Consider the following 20,278-nt stretch of genomic DNA (forward strand, 5'->3'; position numbering starts at 1 on the left):
GGTTTGGAATTCTTCCAGGCTCCTACCGAGGAGCATTTCAACAACGTAGCCCAAAGTATTACATCGGGCTCTCCCCGAGACACCCTCCCGCCAAGAGTCTGGACGGTATTCGGACGGGAATCTCTTCCTTGGCTGCGACTAATTTACAATCAGTCCTTGGAAGATGGAGTGGTTCCGGAGACCTGGAAACAGGCAGTAGTCACCCCCCTGCTTAAGAAACCCTCCCTGGACCCTATGGTCCCGGCTAATTTTAGACCCATATCTCTGCTACCCTACCCAATTAAAATCTTGGAGAAAATAGTTAGCAGGACTTTGTCATGCTACCTAGAGGACAACCATCTACTAGATAGGGATCAATTTGGCTTTCGCCCGGGCCATAGTACGGAGACTGCTCTGGCCACCGTAATGGATAATCTACGGATGCGTGCCGACAACGGAGACTGTTCTGTTCTAGTGTTACTAGATATGTCGTCCGCATTTGACACGGTGAGCCATTCCATACTGGTGGAAAGACTGAATAGCCTGGGGGTTAAAGGACGAGCCCTTGCAGTGGCTACAATCTTATCTATCAGGGAGACAACAAGAGGTGACTTGACTATGCCGCCGTTTGAGTCTAATAAGTCTTCGATACATCATGGGGTTCCGCAGGGGTCTGCGATTAGCCCCATCCTATTTAATATCTACCTGCGTCCTCTACTCTCCCTTATTAAGTCCTTTGGAATCGATTTGATTAACTACGCGGATGACACCCAACTGGTGTTTTCCCTGGAAGGGAAACAGGCGGTGTCCATAGACAAGTTCGAGGAGTGCATGCGCCAGACAGTATGCTGGCTCAGGAAAAATTCCCTACAATTTAACGGGGGAAGACAGAGGTGATATTTTGCCCTACTCCCACTAGCTTGCAGCTACGTTCGATATCAGAGTTTAAGCTTACCCCGGAAGAGAATCCTCTGGTTCCTGCTAAAACAGTGCGTAACTTGGGGGTATTAGTGGATGGTAGTCTCCAAATGGAGTCTCAGGCAAATAAAACTGTCAGTGTCTGCTTCTCCCTGCTACAGATGTTGCGACAGATTCTCCCGTTCCTGCACACAGATACCCAATCACTTGTAGTGAGGAGCGTAATTCTCAGCAGACTGGACTACTGCAATGCTCTGTATTTGGGAGCCCCACAATACATCTTACAGAGCTTGCAGAGAGTCCAGTCCATGGCAGCTAAGTTGGCCCTAAATAGGCAACGTAGGTCCTCTATGAGTTTAGCCCTAAGAGACCTACACTGGTTGCCTATTAAAGAGAGAATTTGTTTTAAATCTCTCTGCATCGTGTATAAAGCGGCACACAAGGAGGGCCCTATCCCACTGCAGGAGAGGTTTATATGGCAAAATCCGAAAAGACAGCTTCGTTCCACTAACACAAACTTGATTAAGACCTCTAGGTTTAAGAAAACCAGAATGGGGAGCAGAGCCTTTGGGGTGGCTGCTGCACGATTATGGAATGATCTGTCCCAGACTATCAGAAAGGCCAACTCGTGGGCCTGCTTTAGAAATAATTTGAAAACTTGGCTGTTCCCAAGGATGGAACACTAGTTCTCCCTCTGCCAATTAAGGGCTGGTAACGTGCTGATCATCACCAAGACTAAAGTGCCAGGATACCCGCAGGGTGACAGTTTTCGCGCTATATAAGTGTACCATACATGCATACATACATACATACACCCTCATCCGGGCGGTATTTTCACAAGTAAAGACCCTTTACTTTTGCCCTCGAGACACAAAGAGCTGAAGCGGACTTGCATGTTTGGTCTAGAGCTGGCTCGTCTCAAGGAGGACCTTTCAGTAAATGAATGGATAATTAGTTAGATAAAGAATATTGTAATTGTCAGGGTCGCTGAAATTGTGGCTTTTTTCACATAATTATGAATTTGCCGCATTTGCCACATAATCCATCATCTGCTGCATAATCTGATGATTTTACAAACATAATTATTATTTCTAGCTTAAGTGGATCAGAAGTTACTAAAAACGTGGCAGTATCTGTTCACACATGGTGGAAGGCCCTTTGAAAAGGGTAACTGGCCATCTTTCAGTTGCTTATTTCTGTATTTGACTGTTAACCTGGTACAGGTAAGTTGACATCTTTGGCATCGCGCACAGTAGCTATTGGAGCGTTTTACATGAACACCAGTTGCATAACACAAGGTCATGTTTATTTTGTAGGCATGGAGCAATGAAGTGATTTTCCCAGTATGATTTGCACAGGATTTTGAGCCGAAGCAGAGACTTGAACCTGGTTCCCTATGTCCAACTTCAGTGGCTCTGGATGCAACTCACACCCTCTCTCATTGGTTCAATCTTTCCTCCATCCAGTTGGTCGTGTGGCTTCGACCGCCCCTCGTGTTGTGTTACGTTTTTTAGTACCACACTGCTGTAGGGAGGCTCAGCTTTCACCAGTGATGCAAACCACCACTGTCTTGCTTTTCTGCTCGCCCCTTCTTGCCCAACCCTCATTTCCATCTGAAATACCTCTCACATCCAGTCTGCAGCTGTATTTTAACCCTCGTCAAACATGTCCGTGATTTTGTTGTTTGTGCACCTTGTCCACCAAGAGACAAAGCATTCAGATAAATACTGTTCAATATAGCTAAGCCAATAGATCCCAAAGGCGAGACCTAATGGCTTTGCCAATGCTTGTTTATCCATGACGTGTCTAACTATTAGACGTGATTGAAGATCCCTTTAAAATTGTACTGGTTCTATAGACATTAGTTATCTGCTTGGTCTTAAACACATTCTAAAGATTCATTGATAAAACACATGCCAACCATTTGTGTACATATTTGCATCTCAAATAGAGATTTGTAATGGGGACACATTATCCAGAGCCATCTGTATATCTGGATGGCTCAAGTCAATTAGGGGATTGAACATATTGGCCACCTGCAATGATACTCAGAGGAGCAGTCAAGAGCTAGATTTGTAGCCATTGTGAGGGGTTGTAAAACTCCTAGTCCTAGTTTTTTTTTAGAATTGGATCCGTAAACAAGAAATGGTGGTGCAGTACTTTGCTTCTGATGCCTGGTATGGAAACAGCTCATTCACTCCCTACAGCTGCTGAAGTACAATCCAGTCAACAATAGCAGACATTCTAACTAGGTCCCATGATCCTCCGAATCCCAGAAAAGAGCTGAGAAGTATTTATACTTACATCATTTTTCAATCTAGCACATATTACGATCAGTCTTCTCCAAAATGTTCCTTGTGAAACTTTGATTTTTCCAACTTTAAAATCAACAGTGGTACATAACGAGTTCTGTGTCAGGACGCAGGCTACAGTTATTCTTTATTCTCAGTATCCAGCAGCTAATTAAAAACTACACTTTTCAGAGTCAGAAAATTAGAACCAGCAAGGAGGCAAAACACACTAATAATCAGGGGATCATGGGCAACCAATCAAAGTCCAAATAAAGATCATGTCATCAAATCAGCCAGTGGCAAGGAGTCATCATGAACCCAGAGGAGAGCGTGTGCACAAGGTAGAAAATACACAAAGCTGTTTATTTACTTAGTTGCAAACCTCTTCGCAACATGCACATCTGTCATAGGTGCTGATGACCCTCAGATAATGGATTTCACACAGGGGGAACTTCTGGTACTTGACTTGCTAAGAGACACAAAAAGTCCACAACACCACAAAGTGAAAAGTATTTTCCATGGAGAACTGCACAGAGAAAATGAGGATCAAAGTCAAAAATGCCCAGAGCAAGTTGTCATTTTCGATCAGAGGATGTAACGTCTGGAGGCTCTAGCTGCAGAAAGGATATGCTGCATAAGGAGTTTTAAGGACTGTGCAGTCTCCCTCGGTTGTCCCTTTAGAGTAAAGAGTGGAATATCTAGAGGACACAGCCAATGCTGCACATGGCAGAAATCTGTGTGTGCATTTGATTCCAGAGGGGCAGGCTGTCTATGTTCTAGTGTTTCATTAGGTCTCGCCTGTCAATGCGCATGCGCATTGAGCAGAGCGAGACTATGGGGGCTTAAACAAAGCTTACCTACACTGGCGATTCACTGGCGATTTGATGAAGTGCATGTGCACTTTTAACTCAATGCGCAAGCGCAATTAGTTAAAATGCGCGTGCACAGCATCAAATCGTCAGCTTAGTGCCGCCAGCAGCTCTTCCCGCTCCGCCCCCTGCTGCATCAAAGGCTTGGCGCTCTGCCTCAGCCCAGCCATTCTCCTCCCCTAATTACCCCCTGCTGCATCAAAGGCTTTTTCACGGCCGGCCGGCCGTGCTTTCAGTTTCACGGCTGGCCGGCCGTGTCTCCTTTTCTTTTTTTTTTTTTTTATCCGATGTTGATAATAACGATATCTGCTTGCTTTGCTTTATAACACTAATTTTATTTTAGCTCATCGCAGTGTGTTCACACTTCTATCGATGTTTCACAAAGTGTGATTTTGCAACTAAATGTAATTTTTGCACCTCTATGTGCTGGGGATGTCATACGAATACACATTTTTCACAACTCATTCATCATCAAACTAAATTTTCTCCCTATGCAGAGTGATTTTACACCTATAAGAAATGCCACACACTTGGTTACTTTGCTGCATTAGAGACTGTTCACCTAAGTTAGATTTTTGATTTTTGCTCCTACATGTGTTTTTGGAACGAAAAGTGATTCATGTTGATTTTGCACTAGGGATTGGACTAAATCTGACATGCCACACTAAGGAAAGGATTTCATGCAATGCAATTCACTGTCCACATGCGCTTAATTAAACATATGCTTGCTATCATAGTTTTGCCGTTTCTAAGTTCTATCAATCACAGGCTTTATAACCGCATCCACCACCACATCCACCGCCACATCCACCACCACCACATCCACCATCCCCACATCCACCACCACCACCACATCCACCACCACCACATCCACCACCACCACATCCACCACCACATCCACCACCACATCCACCACTACCACATCCACCACCACCACATCCACCACCACCACATCCACCACCACTACATCCACCACCACTACATCCACCACCACCACATCCACCACCACATCCACCGCCACATCCACCACCACCACATCCACCACCACTACATCCACCACCGCATCCACCACCACTACATCCACCACCGCATCCACCACCACTACATCCACCACCGCATCCACCACCACCACATCCACCGCATCCACCATCACATCCACCATGACATCCACCGCCACATCCACCGCATCCACCATCACATCCACCATGACATCCACCATCACATCCACCATCACATCCACCGCCACATCCACCACCATCGCATCCACCACCACATCCACCACCATCGCATCCACCACCATCGCATTCACCACCACATCCACCACCACATCCACCACCACCACATCCACCACCACCACATCCACCACCACCACATCCACTACCACCACATCCACCACCACCACATCCACCACCACTACATCCACCACCACATCCACCGCCACATCCACCATCACCACATCCACCGCCACATCCACCACCACCACATCCACCACAACTACATCCACCACCGCATCCACCACCACTACATCCACCACCGCATCCACCACCACTACATCCACCACCGCATCCACCACCACCACATCCACCGCATCCACCATCACATCCACCATGACATCCACCGCATCCACCATCACATCCACCATGACATCCACCGCATCCACCATCACATCCACCATCACATCCACCGCCACATCCACCACCATCGCATCCACCACCACATCCACCACCATCGCATCCACCACCACATCCACCACCATCGCATCCACCACCATCGCATTCACCACCACATCCACCACCACATCCACCACCACCACCACCACATCCACCACCACTACATCCACCACCACTACATCCACCACCACTACATCCACCACCACCACATCCACCACCACATCCACCACCACATCCACCGCCACATCCACCACCACCACATCCACCGCCACATCCACCACCACCACATCCACCACCACTACATCCACCACCGCATCCACCACCACTACATCCACCACCGCATCCACCACCACTACATCCACCACCGCATCCACCACCACTACATCCACCACCACTACATCCACCACCACATCCACCATCACATCCACCATCACATCCACCATCACATCCACCATCACATCCACCATCACATCCACCATGACATCCACCGCCACATCCACCGCCACATCCACCATGACATCCACCATCACATCCACCATCACATCCACCGCCACATCCACCACCATCGCATCCACCACCACATCCACCACCATCGCATTCACCACCACATCCACCACCACATCCACAACCACCACCACCACATCCACCACCACCACATCCACCACCACCACATCCACCACCACTACATCCACCACCACTACATCCACCACCACCACATCCACCACCACATCCACCGCCACATCCACCACCACCACATCCACCGCCACATCCACCACCACCACATCCATCACCACTACATCCACCACCGCATACACCACCACTACATCCACCACCGCATCCACCACCACTACATCCACCACCGCATCCACCACCACCACATCCACCGCATCCACCATCACATCCACCATGACATCCACCGCCACATCCACCGCCACATCCACCGCATCCACCATCACATCCACCATGACATCCACCGCATCCACCATCACATCCACCATCACATCCACCGCCACATCCACCAACATCGCATCCACCACCACATCCACCACCATCGCATCCACCACCATCGCATTCACCACCCATCCGCCACCACATCCACCTGACAAAGGTATTAATTTTGCTATTTTCAAAACCAACACATAAATAAAAAATAAAAAAACTTTCCTAATCCGAGACCTATTGCATTTTCAATGCTTGTTTTTTAAAGACATTAGTTCTGGGAGATGATTGTCCTGAAGCCTTAGAGATTCATGAAATCCCGAGAGCTGGATTTATTGTGGTTACATTGGCCCCACTCTTCGTATAGAGAAGTAGTCACAAGTGCAGCTTCCAGGACGAGCAAGCTTTCCTTCATGGTTAGTAATATTCTGTTGTTTCCTGATTAAAGCATCACTATTCAGAAAACAGTATATAGTCAGGCAATCAAATAGGAGATAACTGTGCCGAGAGCTGGCCCTTTGATTTATTTCTGCGTCTCAACAATGCACCAGGAAAAATACAAAAGGGGGACCCTACTGTTCACCTCTAACTACCACTACATTTTCTGTCCCCCACTGATGTTTCCTTAACGTATAGGATGGAAAGCCCAGAGTAATTGTACTTGTTTCATGTATGAACCTTGTGTACTGAGTTCACTTTGAAAAGGGGGGTGTTTCCCTGCTGATATTTACATTTTTATTTTCTTGTGTTCAGAAGAACAAAAGGGTGGAAGTACTGCAAGAGGCAAGTTGGGCTAAGGGAGATGGTGTACAAGTGCACACCCCTATCAGAAAGAAAAAACATACGCATCAGTAAGCCTGCCTGAGGACAGGGAAGTGCAGTGACCTTGAGCAGCGAAACAGTAGGTGGCCTGATAGAAATGGATAAATACCACAACTATTCACACACTCCTCACTGACAGCTCATCATAGCGGCCACAGCAAAGTACTATGTCAACACCATCAGTGAAGCCACCAACAGAATCAGAACGCTATTCATGACAATCAAATACTGCATTTACCGCGTGCACCCACCACCCATTTCTCACTCCGCAGAAAAGTGTAATGCCAACAACCTCTTCTTCAGTGAAAAAAAGTTGGAATATTCTACAGCACATTGACAGCGCCAAGCCTACTTCTTCTCTTACACCAACCCCTTCCCGTAGAATCCCACAGTATCAGCTTTCAAAGCCCTATGTCTCCCAAATCTTTCAGGCATGATCAACTCCCTCAAAGCCACTTCACATGAAGATCTCGTACCATTGCCCTACATCATAGCTCTCTCAGGGGATGCTCGCTTACCCTTAATTACCATTGTCAATGCCTCCCTCACTCAACACATCCCAAGACAGGCCAGATCCTTCCACTCCTAAAGAAACCTACACTAGCCCTTGATGACCTTACCACTATACCACCCCATACCTCACCTATCATTCATTGGCAAGACCATTGAAAAGGCAGTCTTTATACTGAACTCCAAGACCAAAATAGTGATAACCATCTCCTGCTGTCTACCAGTCTGGCATCAGATCATGCTGTAGCATGGAGACCACTACCTTACACATCGTACCTACGCTCTCCTGACCACAGATGAAGATGACCCTTGCCTCTGGATATTGCTGGACCTCTCATCTGCCTTTGACACAGTCGCCCATAGGCACCCTGGAGACTTAGATGTGATTCACAGGCAATATTCTTCATGGTTCTACTCCAACCTTTCCCATCAACACTAGTTTGTTCACATGGGAATCTTCAGTTTACAAAAGATTGCTATCAGCTGTGGAGTCCCACAGGGTTCCATATTGTTTCCTTTCCGTTACATGGAGCCACTTGGTCTCTACGCACAGATAACAGCATCAAGATTCACCATATGCCAATGATATACAACTACTCGAAAGTCTCCTCTGCTTTAGATATCAAACACTGCAAACATTTCATGCATGTCATCCAGACCTGGATGTCTAGTGCCTACCTGTTGCTCAACCAGCCAAAAGAGAATTCATGTTATTTGCCAATAACAACAAACAAGATATTGTACAAACCTGTCTCAATGGCATGAAACTTGATGACTTTGAACCACAATTTTCACCAAATGCCAAGTCACTTGGATTTACTCTGGACACCAACCTCTTACTCAAAAACACATTAACAAAAAAACAAAGATGGCCTGGTACCAGTGCTCTCAACTAAAGAAAGTCAAACCGTGTCTTGTGGAAATTGACCTCAGAACTGCTGTTCAAACCCTCTTACTCTCACATCTGGAGGGTAGTAATGTTGTACTCTATGGCCCCCCCCGACGCCACTCTGACGTGCCTTTGGGCCATCCTACACACCACAGCAAGTCTCATCCAAGGCTTGAAAAAATATAATCACATCACCTCCATCTTGATGCACTACATAAGCTCCCCTTTCCAGTCCATACCATCTTCCAAACCAGCTGCATCATATAAAAAGCCATCCCGACCCCCACCTCTACTTATCTCGCAGACAAGGTCACCTTCTCTAGTTGTTGTCTGTACACCTGCCGCCAGGACACCATCAGGCTACAGACTAAGAAGTGTAAAAAATGAAAAACAAGACTGTAGGCCTATTCCATCTATGCACCCAAGATCTGGAACTACATCGTCCTACCCACCTGGACCACCCCAACATTGCTCAAATTTAAGAAAGATTTGAAGACTCACCTCTTTAAAGAATCATACATCACATTAACCCTCCACAACCCACCTTGCTTTCCTATTACCTGTTAACTTTACTCTTGTCTATGTAATGCACTCCACTGCCTTTTGGCTAGGTTTGCACTATAGAAATACAATATAATTACAGACATTCATACTAGCCAAAAGAACAAGACATCCTGCAGTTTGATTTTGATGGAACGGTGGAAGACGATTGGCCCAAGTTACAAATGAAGATGGAAAATGCAGTTGTGAAGAGTTATGGGGATAGGAGAACACACACTTTTGCGTCAAAAAGAGGTGTACAGGATTTTTCACCTGTCGTTTATGTTTGACAGTCAATTTCCATGGTGATCCATCTAGAACCTAATCATTGCCATGCCTGACGTTGACATAAGATTCAGAAATCACTCACACATCTTAGCCAACCGTACTGATTTGTGCGGTAGGCTACTGCCTTTGCAATAGTCCTCGCGCCTATTGATTAATCAGTCCCCCGCTTCCAACCTTTTTAATGGTCACGGTAGGATGACAATTACTGGCCCTTAAACATTAAAGTATAAAAAAAAGGGTAACACGTTTAATTTTGCCACTTTTTTGTGCAATTTGATTATATATAGAGCACCTTACAACTGCGGATAGGAAACCTCTGCGTTTGCGGATAGGAAACCCAGTAGCTAATCTTAAGGGAGATTGTGTGTTTTTAAAATATGATCAACTGTTTCTCTAGTTCTTTCTATTTCCACCTTTGATAAGTTGTTTAAAGCACTATTTACTTGAGGGAACGCAAATTAACTCCAATTTTAATTAAACACGATTGTCTGTGGCACAGCTTCCTATGCAACAATAATACAATTCCTCATCTAGTCCTTATTCTTGGCTAGCCCCAGTGTTTCCCAACACCGCAATTACATCTTTGATAATTCAGAAGTAATTGTCCCACAGATTATTGCCTGTTTACCTTGAGTATAGTCAACTACCAAAACACGTGCAAAACTCTAGGGTTTTTAGACACTTTTCTCAACCTCCAGAGAAAAATATATATTCAGAATGCAGTAATGGACACATCTACTGGTTGAAGTAGGAAAGTGTCACTTGTTTTGTATGTTTTCTTCTCTAATGGGTGCGTGTATGAAGCCAGATCCTTCTGGCTTCAGCACCACCCCCTTTGTGTGACTGCTAGCTCAGGTTGTGTTTTTTCTACAGTAGAGATCAGAGGTGCCTTGCAGACTGCAGAGAAATCGAGCTTACACAAAGATGCAAGAAAGGAAGCCCACCAGAGAGGAGATAGGTGGTATGAAGGAAGGTTGCATTGGGGGGTAATCTTGAGCAAGGCAGCTTGTGTGGCGCTGCTCACATTACTTCTCATGCAATAAGGCAAATACAAGTTCCCTGCCTTTTTAAAATAATCTTTCAAGGCATTTGGAAAATGTGATGCAGGGAACTCATGCTTCATCCGAAAACCATAAAGGACGAGGTAAGAATTAGCTCTCTACTATATTATAGGAGAAGAAACATAGGTGACCTCTCCGTGTATGAGCATAAAATTGTTAAAAATGCATCAACAAGGTATTTAACAAATTCCGTAAATATCAGAACCTCTAACAAGCCTAATGTGAGAAGGTGGTTCTAACCATCCGAGCCAGCCCAATTTTTTCGCTTTTTGATTATCTGGTTTTTGACCTTTTACTGTGGGAGAGCATCATAACCTGGGACTCACGTATGATAAATGCATGGAAAATGGACTGTGCATGTTTACCGCCCATGTCTACTTGTGAGATAAGGCCGCTGCGATGCAGCCAGGGTCAGTGGCACTGGGCTGGTTAGATGTGGACACGTGTGCACATATGTGGGGGCTGCCCGTAGGACACTCCTGATGTGTGCAGCCCAGAAGCCGTGCACAGGTAGCCTGGCATAGAAGGGACTGGAGTTGGGTGATTACCCAGAACAGGGTTTATAATAGGGGTACACATGTGGAGAAGTCAGTATGTTTTACTGATTGAAATGTAGTAACATTCCATTATAGTGCTATGGGAAAGGCTGCCTTTAGGTGCAGCCTCAGTTATCTGGGGCCCACAGACGCACCAATGTACACTGATCAGCCAACTGTCAGCACCAGGTCCCTCAATCCAGACTGAGGCTCCTTTGAAAAATTGCTAGGGGGAGGCCCCAACCATGATGTCAGCAAAGGGGTAAGCTGTTACCCCTAGAGCCCATGTGCCATGTGACTCCTGGTTGATGCCATATTGAAGTAATCCGGACGCCTGTGAAGGAAGGTTGAAACAGGGGTGGAAAGGTGATGTAGCGCCATAGGATAGGCCAGAGGGTCATTCCTGCTGGCACCTCCCGCCCCCCCTTAAATGGTCTTTCACAGAGGGGAGAGGACTCTGTCTGATGTGCTTTGGCTGAGAAACTTTGGGACTGGAAGCTGACACCATGGACAATTTGAATGAGGAGCCCCTTGACCGCCTCCAGGACCAAGGCCTATGTCTCTGAGTAATGCCAGGACCAGTGGGGGAAAACCTGGGCTTCTGCGCAGGGAGGAGAAAGGTCCAGGAGGAGAGCAAGGTAGAAGGCTGGCGCAGGGTGTGCAGGAAGCTAGCTCCATGCAAACTTCGTCATTCTTTAACGCCAGGAGGCCTGAAGAAAGTGACCAGGTGGCTGGGGTTCACCACCAGGAGCAGAGGTTGATCAGGATCGTCAAACTATGCCGAAAGGGACCGGAGATCTCCCGGTCTGAAGTTGGGCGACCTTTGACCTCTGCAGAACCAACTACAAAGCATGTGGGGCTCCGCGCTGGTTGCTTATGTGTCCTTGGGGAGGGTCAGGTCCTGGAGGCTGCCCCAGAAGAAACCAATGTCGGGGAGTGCTGCTGAGCTCCTTGTAAAGTAGCCCAGGGGCCCAGGATCCCAACCCTGGGATCTGGCTGAGAAGCAAAGCCAGGGAGTGCCGTTGCACTTACTGTCAAATTGCCGGGGACCCAGGATCCCATCCCTAGGCTCCGGCAAAGAGGCGGAAGTTGGGGAGCACCATCGTGCTCCGCGTAAAGGTGCACGGGGCCCAGGACCCCATCCCTGGGCCCTGGAGAAGAGAAGGGGAGAGCACCCCTGTGCTCCCCCATGCAACCGCTGGCCGATCGGCACAGTACGCGTCTGCCCTCAGGAGCGGGCAGAAAAGAAGGGTCGGCTTCCGCGGCAGCTAGCGAGGGGGCTGGCAGGGCTAGGGACTTGCCAGAGCAGCCAGTGGGGGCTCCCCGAGCTGCTCTTTCCCACGCAAAGTGCACGCATGGTACCCGGATGTGACTGGGCACCCAAGGAGAAGCCGTGGTGCAACACTACGCACCCAGTAATCTCTGGCAAAGGATAGGCACAGCCACCCTCCCCAGATCAGGGGGGTATCCGCTGCTATGATATCAGGCCCGGACTGGCCGTTGCGGGCACCGGGCAATCCCCCGGTGCGCCGCAAGGGTGGGGGCCGGTTTTGGGCTCACAGGGGCCGTTTTTGTTACAGGGCCGTTTTTGCAGCATAGCTGCAAAATCGGCCCTGTAACAAAATCGGCCGAAAACCGGCTCCAGAAAAGAGCTTGGTCGCACCCCCAACATCCTGCGGACCCCCCCCCCCCCCCCCCCGCGTCGGCCGAGCACTTTGCCAGGGCCGGTTTTGGTTCCCAGTCCGGCCCTGTATGATATGGACGCTCACGGAGGAGTCCGGGTCGCACTCAGTGCCAGCAATTGTTTGTTTTCAGCTTGTGGTGATCCCAGGGGTTTGGGGTAACCACCAATGTGTAGCAAAGATGCAGGGGGGCTGCAGGGGCCGAACAGACTCCCCTCAAAGAGTTTGGCAGGTCCCAGGCCTAAGTCTATGGGGACTACCTCCAGATAACCCCGCAAGGGTTTTGATGGATTATTAAGTTGTCTTTTGCCGTAATATTAGTTCATCAGCGTCGGACAAGAGTATGGCTACACCCAGGTGTGGCCTGAAAATTGATATTATGAGACTTCATCTTATGAGACATTCTCTAGGGGCATATCTGATAAATACGCAGATGTGCATTGATAAAAGTGATGTCTTTTAAGGACTTGTGTCTGATCCAGTGTGTTATTCTAACTGTGATCTCTCACTGTATGCTGCAATCATCCTATATGGGTGTGATCATAATTGCATAGAGATATAATTATAAATGTTATGCCCTTTAGGAGCTTTGATGGTATTGCGTTATTCATGCTGACAGTTATGATAAGTACACTGCCCTGCCAGACAAGCCTGGACACTGATTCTTGCTAATGCTGTATTTGGGAAATGAGACTGACAGCAACTCGTGATTATTTTGCATACGTTATTGGCAGGGTTAAGTGCCATCAGTCCTGGTTATATGGAAATACTGCATTTATTGTTAATGTGAAATGCTTGATGACATACTGAAGTTGACAGCCACTCGCTTTGGTTCTAGACTTTTCAATGCACTTAAAAGTTTTTGGGTAGCTGCACGTGGAGCACACTACGGTGTTTTCTGGAGGATGACAAATTCTGTAAATATCAGCATCTCTAACATGCCTATGCTTACTGCAATGTGCTGTTACACACTTCATATTCTACTTAATATTGCTTTGGAGCGCACTAAAAGTTTTTTTGTATCTGCATTTCAACCACACTACTGTGTGTCTTGGGGATGGTTACTTGCTTCCCAGTCTTTCCTTAGTTTTCAAACATCACTAAAGGCTTAGTCCAAAGATGCGCGCTAACCTTCACAATCTTAAACATTGAGAAGAGAATATGGCTGTGATGTTTTTTTGGTTAAAAAAGTTTTAGGGATCTCTTTAACAATATTCATCCTAGTTGGAGTGTTTTTCCCCAGGCATAAAACATGTAGGTATATGAACAGTCTTTTGTTGCTTGGGTAGTAAACATGGAGGCACAAAGCAAAGTTTGCGCTGTCCATTTGGGGCACTCCAATCTACTCCACTCCATCTACCCCAATCATACCCATTCCAATGTACCCCAATTCAATTCACTCCAATCTACTCAAATCCAGTTTACCCCACTCCATTCCAATTTACCCCACTCCACTCCAAACTCCACTTCAATCTATCCTACTACTATCCACTCTAATCTACCCCACTCCATTCAACCACAATCTACCCCACTCCATTCAACCACAATCTACTTCACTTCACTCCAGTCTACCACACTCCAATCCACCCCACTCCACTTCATTCCAATCTACCCCACTTCAATCTACACACTCCTCTTAAATGTACCCCACTCTACTCTAGCCCACTCCACCCTAGTCCATCCCACTGCAACCCACTCCAATTCACCCCACTCGAATCTACCCTACTCCATCTACCCCTCCCCAATCCACCCCACTCCAGCTACCCCACTCCAATCCCCCCCACTGCAATCTACCCCACCCCACTGTAATCCAACCCATTGCATCTACCCCACTCCAATAATCCCATTTCAGTCTACCCCACTCCATTCCAATCTTCCCTACTCTAATCCACCCTTATTTACCCACTACACTGCACTTCAGTTTACCCCACTCCACTCTTCCCAATCTATCTCACTCCACACCAATCACAGCTCCACTCCAATCTATTCAACTTCACTCCACCCCACTCTACTGCAGTCTGCCCCACTCGACTCTACCTCACTCCAGTCTACCCAATCTAACCCACTCCATTCTACCCCAATCAACCACACCCCATTCCACTCTACCCCACCCCACTTCACTCCAGTCTACCACATGCCACTAAAACGTGCCCCCTTCCAGACCAATCTAACCCACTCCAATCCACTCCACTCCAATCTACCCCAGTCTAATCTACTACAAAGTACCCCACACTAACCCAATCTACCCCACATCACTCTGTCCAACTCCACTCCAAACTACTCCGTTCCAATCTACCCCACTCAAAGCTAACCCACTCCTACCTATCTCACTCTAATCGATCCCACTCCACTCCAAATCTACCCCACTTTACTCCAATCTACCGTAACATAATCCATCCAATCTATCCCATTCCAATCTACTCCACTTCACCCCACTCTACCCTATTCTACTCATCTCAACTCCTATCTACCCTACCCTACCCTTCCCTACTCCACTCCAATCTACCTCACTCCAGTCTACCCCAATCCACTGCAATCCACTCTTCCACAATCTACCCCACTCCAATTTACCCCAAAATATCCCATTCCACTCTACCCACTGCAGTCTACCCCATTCCACTCGTTTACCCCACTCCACCCCAATCTACTCCACTTCACTCCAATCTAATCCACTCCTATCTACTCCAATCTACCCCACTCCATCCCAATGTACTACAATTCAATATACCCCACTCCAAACTACCATGCTAGCCTACCCAACTCCCCCCACTCCAATCTATGCCAATCTGCTCTAAACGACCCCAATCTACCCCATTCTATTTTACCCCACTCTACACCAATCGACCCCACTCTACCCCAATCTACCCCACCCCATGCCACTAACTTTTAGTCATGCTGAACAGCAGCTACACTGCTAAACATAATGGCTAAAACACATTGCCATTGCCATACACACTGCCAAATTCAATACTTCTCGCACAGGTGAGACCTATTGGCCGTGCCAATGCTTGGTAATCCTGGCTTCCCTTTGTTTAAGCTCTATAGGTGGCATCTTCTGTGGAGATTTCATCCAAATTCAGAGCAGGCCTCACGGAGCAATGCGCAGAGAACTGGGGTCAACCCATGAGCAAGTAAAAACCACTTGGAAAAGGAGAAACAAACCAGTCCACTCTGGTCACCAAACATGGTGTACGGAGTCCATTGGGCTTCAAACTCTTAACCATCCTGCTCTAACAGACCCTGTTGCGCCCCTGGACTCACAGCGCTGCCATGTCATACCAGGTCCAGGGGGAAATCCTTAGGCACAGAACCACTGTATGCCGCATGTCGAAATTGAAGGATTCTCATCCCTGCTCCCTTGGACAAGGCAAAAACTCAACAATGGAAGTACCATTTAAAAAATCGCAGGGTGCTCTTCTGAAAAAGAGTATTGATACTCCATATCAGGGGTAAGAAGCTCATAAAGCCCTTCGTTTTCGGTTGTACATTTAAGACTTGGCAATAGAACACCAGCAATATTTAAATTAATGTTATTGTTTCAGTTTCCATAATGCGTGAGGAAAATGCAAAAAAGCATTACTGTTGCTGTAATTTGAGGGGAAACCAGCACAGGATCCGAATTGAACTAAATATTGAAAAACACAAAAATCCAAATTAGAATTCCTGCTGCTGAAATATGTGAGGAAGAGTAGTGAATGGTCTGAATTGAGCTATAGATAAAAAATGCAAAACAATTAAATGTAAATTCTTGCAATTTCTATGAATCATGTAAAAAAAAAAACCAGGCATGGTGAGAGAGGGAATGAGAGCAGGACGTTTCTCTCCATTCCAAGAATGTAATGATGAGAGAAATAAAGGCAACACTCAACTTCCTTTTGCAAACACCAAAGATTATATTATTCAACTAAACAAAACGTAATTTTAAGCCACTTAACAATAGAGCAAGTAGCAGAATGCAAAGAAATCAATAATGTCAGGGGCGGCTCCTCCTTAAGACTATATGATGTTACTTAGCATACCGTTACTCCGCAGGTATTTACTTCAAAGTTTTTACTTTGCAAATACCATTAATACGCATGATTTTAGTGCTCATGCTTTTACTTCGCAAAAATATACATATATATTAAAAATGCTTTTACTTTGCAGTTATTTATTACGTATACCGTTACAACGCGTTATTGGTACTTTAAAACAAAAAATTTATCGTAATAGTTACCTATCCCCTGGCACGCACCCTGAACCCTAAAAATCCCTCCTACACCCCAAACCTATATCTCACCCTGACCCCTAAAAATATCCCAGAACCCCAAAACCTAAACGCACTCTGAACCCCAAAAATACCCCAAAACCTTAAATGCACCCTGAACCCTCAAAATACCACATGCACCCCTAAACCCTAACACACCCTGACCCCTAAAAATACCCCAGTACCACAACTCCTAAACGCACCCTGAACCCTAAAATTACCCCTACACCCCAAAACCCTAACCCACCCTGACCCCTAAAATTACTCCAGCACCCCAAAACCTAAACGCTCCCTGAACCCCAAAAATACCCCAGCACCCCAAAACCTTAAACGCACCCTGAACCCTAAAAATACCTCCTATATCCCAAAACCCTATCCCACCTGACCCCTAAAAATATCCCAGCACCCCAAAACCTAAACGCACCCTGAACCCCAAAAATACCCCAGCACCCCAAAACCTTAAATGCACCCTGAACCCTAAAAATACCCCCTACACCCTAAACCCCTGGCCCCTAAAAATACCCCTGTACCCCCAAAACCTAAACGCACCCTGAACCCCCAAAATACCCTAGCACCCCAAAACCCTAACCCACCCTGACCCCTAAAAATACCCCAGTACCCCAAAACCTAAATGAACGCTAAAATGACCCTACACCCCAAAACCCTTACCAACCCTGACCCCTAAAATTACCCCAGCACCCCAAAACCTAAACGCATCCTGAACCCTAAAAATACCCCCTACACCCCAAACCTTTAATTTGCACAATAACTCCATTATGTGTAGTAAGTGCATGCTAAGTAATGGTAATACGAAGTAATGACCGCGTAGTAAAGGTAGAATACCCTCCTTAAAGGCGGAGGAGCATCGCCCCCAGCCCTCTGCTGCAAGCGTAGCCGGTACACAGAAAATAAAATGGTCATTACCATTTTATTATTCTGTGTGCCGCTGGCCGAGCAAGCATGACAGTGGGGGTAGGGCAAACTGACTCCTGCATATTGCAGGATGACTGCTCAGTGCGCCTGACAGATTGGCCAGCTGTCTACTGTAAGCCAATCTGTCATGCACACTTCAAAGCCTACATTCCAAGTGCTGTAAAATAGCCTTGCAGGCACAGGCCCTAAACCTCCAAATGAGCGCTGTGTTAGACTGCTCCAACTAATCCTGGTTTGATTTGTATGCAGGTAGTAAACCACCCTTTCTTGCTCGTCATCAGGAGAGGGGAGAGGAGAAAGGCAGCATATCAGTGAGTTTTACGGCATGCTGCGCCACACCCATTTTCACAGTAGCTAGCCGCCCCTGTAAATACGGCATGAACTTCTCACTTCTGACCGGGAACACTTTTAGATCTCTGGTAATGCCCCTCATACCAGTGTGAGCCTCGTGTCAGGAAGATTTGTTGCAACAGAACCAGGGGCATTGCTTCAGGGAGGATGTTTGGGGTGTTACATCCCACTAACAAATGTATTTTCTGATGAATATATGGGTACACATGCTTTCAGTCGAGTATTGTGAGATGTCAGTCGGATTTCACCAGGAATTTTTACAAACACACAGACAAAAATGCACAAGCACTCCCTCTCTGTTTTGATAGTCCTCAAAAATATTGGTTATTTTACAAAAGATTTTGTTTTCCCTCTTTGTACTCCTACAAATCTGCATTTCTCTCCCTTTTCACTGCCCCATTGACACCTCTCAAGCACCCTTCTAGTGGTATAATGTATTTAAATATTATATTCCCGCCTGATTGTCGGAAAATCTGAAGCTTACACTCCCAAATGTTACTGACCAAGCTACGCCCCTAAACAGAACGTTGATGTAACAAGATATTACCAAAATAAAATAATGTGTTCCTGTGACCTGACCAACATCTAAATTGATTTATTGAATTGTATATCTCTTTTCTCTTTTTTCTACAGTTCAACTCAGTGGAAGTATTGGAGTTTCTCGGATTAATCTGGTGGTCACCTCTTCTTAAAATGGTGCTAATCCTGGGCCGAAGACTCAACCGAGAAAATGGCGGTGTCCGTGACTCTCCAGCAACCAAGCGCAAAGTATTTGAAATGGAGGCAAAGCCACTGACATGTCACGAAGTTTTCGAATTTTCCTCTGGATCGTCTCATGCAGAGAGCATCCTACATACTTTCAATGAGTTCCGCGACAGCCGCCTATTTACGGACGTTATTATCTGTGTGGAGGGACGAGAATTCCCTTGTCACCGAGCAGTCCTTTCAGCCTGCAGTAGCTATTTCAGAGCCATGTTCTGCAATGATCACAGAGAAAGCAGGGAGATGTTGGTGGAAATCAATGGGATTTTCGCGGAAGCCATGGACTGCTTTCTGCAGTACGTCTACACAGGGAAAGTAAAGATCACCACAGACAACGTGCAATATCTCTTTGAGACATCCAGCCTTTTTCAGACTGGTGTCCTACGAGATGCCTGTGCCAAATTCCTTGAAGAGCAACTTGACCCTTGCAACTGCCTGGGCATCCAGACATTTGCTGACACGCATTCGCTGAAAACTCTTTTCACCAAATGCAGGAACTATGCTCAGCAGACCTTTGAGATTGTGTCTCAACACGAGGAGTTCCTAGAGCTTGGTAAAGCCGAGCTTATTGATTATATTAGCAGTGATGATTTGGCTATCAGCAAGGAGGAGCTGGTGTTCGAAGCAGTTATGCGCTGGGTCTACCACCATGTAGATGTCAGAAGGCCCATGCTGCCAGAACTGATGATGCATGTGAGACTGCCCTTGTTGCATCCCAACTATTTTGTGCAGACTGTGGAGGTAGACCAGCTCATCCAGAACTCTCCAGATTGCTATCAGCTGCTTCATGAAGCAAGACGTTACCACATCCTTGGGAATGAAATGATGTCGCCAAGGACTCGGCCTCGCAGGTGAGTGGGTTTCTTGAGTAGATAGTTTAGCTCTGAAGTATTTATTATGACATCAGGTGTTTTTGTACTCTTGCCCATAGTTTCATCATTTTACTGTTTAACATGTACCTTTTGAAGTTTTAAATATAACTTAAAACTTGG

General features: G+C 46.5%; 1 protein-coding gene across 2 annotated transcripts in view; it reads left to right on the top strand.

The window, feature by feature from the left end:
- Window positions 1-20,278, top strand: part of KLHL24 (kelch like family member 24) — a 352,308-nt gene that overhangs the window by 132,789 nt on the left and 199,241 nt on the right. For both annotated transcript variants that reach the window (XM_078665500.1, XM_078665501.1), the window contains one exon: window positions 19,158-20,137. In XM_078665500.1, the coding sequence (XP_078521626.1) occupies window positions 19,218-20,137 (920 nt within the window). In that variant the 5' untranslated portion in view covers window positions 19,158-19,217. The remainder of the gene's footprint in view (window positions 1-19,157; window positions 20,138-20,278) is intronic.

Source organism: Lissotriton helveticus, chromosome 11, assembly GCF_964261635.1.
Source record: "Lissotriton helveticus chromosome 11, aLisHel1.1, whole genome shotgun sequence".
In the NCBI taxonomy this organism is placed as follows: Eukaryota; Metazoa; Chordata; class Amphibia; order Caudata; family Salamandridae; genus Lissotriton; species Lissotriton helveticus.